This window comes from Egretta garzetta, unplaced genomic scaffold (assembly GCF_000687185.1).
Source record: "Egretta garzetta isolate BGI_Z169 unplaced genomic scaffold, ASM68718v1 scaffold799, whole genome shotgun sequence".
NCBI lineage: Eukaryota > Metazoa > Chordata > Aves > Pelecaniformes > Ardeidae > Egretta > Egretta garzetta.
This window is the reverse complement of record NW_009260759.1, coordinates 205,347-210,014: the sequence shown is the minus strand read 5'-3', so window position 1 is coordinate 210,014 and position 4,668 is coordinate 205,347. Positions and strand designations below refer to the sequence as shown.

General features: G+C 56.1%; 1 protein-coding gene across 4 annotated transcripts in view; it reads left to right on the top strand.

Moving 5' to 3' along the window:
- Positions 1-4,668, top strand: part of HDAC7 (histone deacetylase 7) — a 53,078-nt gene that overhangs the window by 21,954 nt on the left and 26,456 nt on the right. The window contains exon 1 of one of the 4 annotated variants that reach the window (XM_035901428.1): positions 3,112-3,193. The exons of the other annotated variants lie outside the window; for them this stretch is intronic. Within the exon in view, the coding sequence (XP_035757321.1) occupies positions 3,121-3,193 (73 nt within the window). The 5' untranslated portion in view covers positions 3,112-3,120. Of the gene's footprint in view, positions 1-3,111; positions 3,194-4,668 lie in introns of those variants that run through there. 4 annotated transcript variants of the gene reach the window in all.

Sequence of the window (4,668 nt, the reverse complement as noted above, 5' to 3'; positions counted from 1 at the left end):
TCCCTGGGATGCATCTTATTCCCACAGAGCTGAGGCTGCTGCTGTTTCTCCCAGCTCCTTGTTCTCCTCCTCTTTGCATTTGTACTGGGGCTGAGGGTTTGGGTTCTTGTTTTTTCTTTTTTTTAAATTTTCTTTTCATGACTGAATCTGCCTTCCAGCCCAGCCTTGGACTTCAGCCAGCGTTTGCCAAAGGGATTTCCTTCTCTGCAGCACGCGAAGAGGCTCCAATTAATGGGCAGGTCCCCTCGAGGAGTCGCTCACTGCCAGTGGGTATTGTGGGAGCCCAGGCTTTTTTGTCTCAGCACTTCCAGATCAAGCAAGGCACCACTTCGGAGCCCTGAGCTCTTCCCTGGGGGCTTTAGGAGTCAAACTGGGCTCTCGCTGTGTTGCACGCAGCAATTAAAAAAAAAAAAAAAAAAAAATATGCAAGCTGAGCCGTAGCGCTGGTGACCAGCAGCCCCCGTGCGTGGTGACCCTTCGGAGGTGGCGCGAGGCAGAGCAGGTTGTGGGTTCGAGCCGAGTGGGTGGAGGTGTCGCTCCGTGCTGTGCTGGGATGCTCCCAACAGCGGTTTTGTGCGTGCAGGGGGGGGGTGACAGCAGCAAGGACCCCCCCTGCAGCAGCCCCTGGACGGGCTGCGGGCAGCAGCGTGGTGCAGGGCAGCAGCGTGGTGCAGGGCAGAGGTGCTGACGAGCTCATCCGTGTGCTGTCCAAACCGGTTGGGAACGCTCTCCTGGGCTTATGCAAACTGCCGGGGATTGAGGAGAGGTTCGGGTAATCGTTTGATCTCTCCTCTTGCTTCCCTTGGCACGGAGGCCGCATCCTCTTGCGCTGATGTAATCAAACCTGGCGCGGGAAGACGAGAGGCGTCCTGCGCCGAGAGGGTGCTTGCTCGGCTTCCCGGGAGGGCTTGGCCGCGTCCGCGGGGCTGCTGTGCGGCTCTGCCTCTCTTGGCATCGACCTGCTTGGAGAGCAGAGACCCGGAGGAGCTTATCGTGCCAGGACCGGTGCCAAAGCCTCTCTTCAAAGACCGGTGTTGGCTGTAGGCAGGGAGGTGATGCTGAGGCTCTAGACTGGGTTGTTGCCTTGCGCCAGAAGCCCGGTCCAGGGAGAAAATGGGGCTGTTAGACACCACCAGGCTGTCCCAGTTCAGGCAGAGCGGGGTACGTGCTTGCCTGGAGATCATAGAATCATCATAGAATCATAGAATGTTTTGGGTTGGAAGGGTCCCCTAGAGGTCATCTAGTCCAACCCCCCTGCAGGAGCAGGGACACCGCTAACTAGATCAGGCTGCTCAGAGCCCCGTCCAACCTGGTCTTGAATGTTTCCAGGGATGGGGCCTCCACCACCCCTCTGGGCAACCTGTTCCAGTGTTTCACCACCTACCATCCACATTCATCTTTGCCTGTGGGCTTTGGTAGTATTTAAGCTTTCGGGAGCCCACCGCAAACCCTCACCCCTTCTCTGGCTGCTCCATAGCTGTGTCAGCAAGGAGAGGAGGGCATGGACAGTGAAGATGCATAGCAGCCCTCTGCGGGGTGCGTTTGCAGGGCTGGTGGGGCAGGAGGAGCGGTGGAGCTCGGCGTCAGCCTGCTGCGGAGAAAGGCTTCGGGGGAGGACCGGGAGGACCGGCGCTGCCCCTCCGTCGTGCGGCTCGGGATAGCACGGTGCACGGAGCTACGCCGACCCCGCCACTGGTGGCTCTCGAGCAGGGAGTAGCAGCAGACCCCATCCAACCAGGTGAAGATGGTCGGAGGGGAAGGAATCCAACGGGATGGGCTGTGCTATGGGGGATGTTGCCCTTCTGGGAGGGGAGGACTTTGCCCAAATCTCAGGAGTTTCCACGAGCTGAAGCTGCCTACGCTATTCTGGGGAGCATAAGGCGCCGCCAGGCAACCTTGGCTTTCCTTCAACAGAGCCCTTTGGTTATGAATTTCCCTCTGTTTCGGAGGAAACGGCGGTTTTTCCAAGGTTTCCTGGGGATACCTTGCACTCCTCCGCACAGCATCCTCCCCCAGGGCCCTGGGCGCTGCTATTTGGGATGGGGTTTATGACCGGTGGGGGTGGGAGGATGCAACTGCTGGCAGGAAATGATTGCCAGAGGTTTCCAGCCGTGCCAGAGCCGTGGCGGGGTTGGAGCCCACTTGCTGGCCCTCCGGTCCCATGTCCCGCCTGCGGAGATGAGCTCTTTGGTCCCACCTCGTGCTGCCCACGCTCAAACTGTGTGGTGCGGGGACCTGATCCCCCCGCAAAGAAACTGGTAAAACCACTATTTATTTATTTATTTGCTTTAGGCATGCACAAGCGCATGTATACCCTAGGCATGGCTGGTGGTGCCACGTATCAGGGCACGACCGAAGAACGGCTGGCAGGGACGGGGATGCCTTACGCAGCCACGTGTGAGTCTGAATCGCAGCACAGGCAGGCAGCACGGCGGCTGCAATCCTGCCTGTGCCCAGCTTAGTACCCGGGTGTCCCTGTGACCGAACGATGTCAAATTGAGACTCAAAATCTATCGCCAGGTTCTGCTGTGCAGGTTTTGCCTCTGCACGTTCACGGTTGGGTGCTTTGAAGGCTTTAAGGACTCAGCCCTGGGAGAGGGGCAGCATCCAGGGAGGTCAGCACACTCCCCCCCCCCCCCGGTATGTTTGCAAGTAGTTCCATCTCCTCTGGGAGCTGCATGTGAGCATGAAGCAGTTGGTTGGGGGTTTAAGTATCGCCCATGGTGAAATTCTGGTCCGGTCTTAAGGTTCGGGGCTTTGGGGCGATCTGGCGTGGTGCAGGGGTACCTTGGCATCCTCTTGACCAGCTTCGCCCTTGCAGGCAAAACACTTTTGAGGCCAAGCTGATGCGGATTTGAGAGCACATGGAAAAGCTTCTTTGAAATGGGCACCTAAAGACACCCTGGGTGGATCCGCTCGCCCCACCGACCGTGTCGGTGAGGCCAGCCCAGGGACCGCACGCAGACCTGGGCCAGCGAGGAGGGGGCTCCTTGTTTGGGGAGAGCACAGGCACCCGTGTTCCCACTGCGGATGCAGCTGGACAGCTTCCATGAATGTTTTATTTAGTCCTGTAGGGTTCACTATACCTCTTCCTTCGGCAGCGGAGTCCTTCTGCGCTCTATGGATGCTGTGGGAGGTGGTCCCATGGGAACACCGATACCAAGGTGTGGGTTGATCCGGGCGGCAGATCCAGGTACAAAGCTTTTTGCTCCGTGTCCTTGTAGCTCAGGCCAGCCTTAGAGCACCGTGAGGTTTTTGGATCCCCGAGTCATGAGTTTCAAAACGTAACTACGCACATTTGTGGGGAGAAAATTCCAGGGAGGGCTATTAAATGTCTGACTCAAAGGGTCACGAGCCGCAAATAACCGGCGAGAGTAATCAGGGGAAGTCTCTTGCCCTGATCCGCTTCCCGAGCCTTGATGTGGAGCTTGTTTGCAGGCTCCGGCAGGGTTTTTTCTGATTTATGGGCTTGCAATAGCTCCATCACGTGCCTCGCTCCCAGGTGTATGCATGTAGGCTGGGGGCTTTCAGGTGTGTTTGCTTTTAATCCCAGTCCCTGACTTGGGTGGCGGAAGGGGGTTTGTGATGCACGTGCGGCTTTGCCAAACTTTTAATCGTCGTCCGTCTCAAATATTTTCTGGAAACTTTCTGCGGGAGGAAGTTTGCAAGAGTCAGGGTAGAAAAAGACGGTTTTACCCTCTTGGAAAAACTCTCTCAGGGATTTTTCGTAGGGAAGCATCAGCCTCCTCTTGTTTTGGAGCAGGAATTTGATGGCTGGTAGGGAGGAGAGGGATCCACCCGCATCTGGCCAATTCATAAAGCTCTCGAAGCTCCCAGTTAATACACTCCATAAAGAGTTATCAGAACTTGGCAACCCACCGCTCCAAACATTACATCTTCCCTGAGCATCATCTGTTCTCTTATGGCTCACGCGGGACGCTGCGTACGGCCTCTCTGCTCGGGGACAGCTACGGTGGCGCAGGGCCTTCCCCGGAGCTGCCTTCCCCGGCAAGGCGAGGAAGGAGGAAAATGCCCCAAAGGTTCAGATTTCCTGGGGTCCTGCGAGGAAGCCCCCCGGGGCCGCGCGAGCAGATGGAGGTAGGGGGAGCAGAGGGGCGCGTGGAAGCACCAGCTCGGGGTTCCCACTATCCCCCCCCCACCCCGAGACCTGATGGCAGTGCCCATGTCCCCGCTCCTGGTGGAGCTGGGCAGAGATACTGGGGTGACTGGTGCTTCTCTTTGAGGGGAGCATAGCGTTTGCTCCCAGAATTAAACCCAGCATCTCGGTGCCTATGCCCCAGGGGCCAGGGCGAGGTTACGCAAGGTACCCCAACTCCAGGATTTCCTATTTCTCGATTTCTGGCTTTGTGATCTTAATGTTATTTCAACATTGTCTTTTTTTTTGTGTGTGTGGTTTCTTCTTTTAAGTGTTTTTAATTTGAACAAATTCCCTCCAGCTAATTTTTGTTACTTGTGCGTGGCTCTGGAGAAGACCTTTTCCTTTTATTAGAGAGGAATGTTTTTAATCACACGCATTCTTCAACCCGGCTGAACTCTGAACCTTTCACAGCTAATCAACAGAAGATGGGAAATGGGTTTTTTTTTTAAAAAAAAAAAAAAAAAAAAAAAAAAACAAAAACCCCCGGGTTTTATACTGCGGCGGCCCCT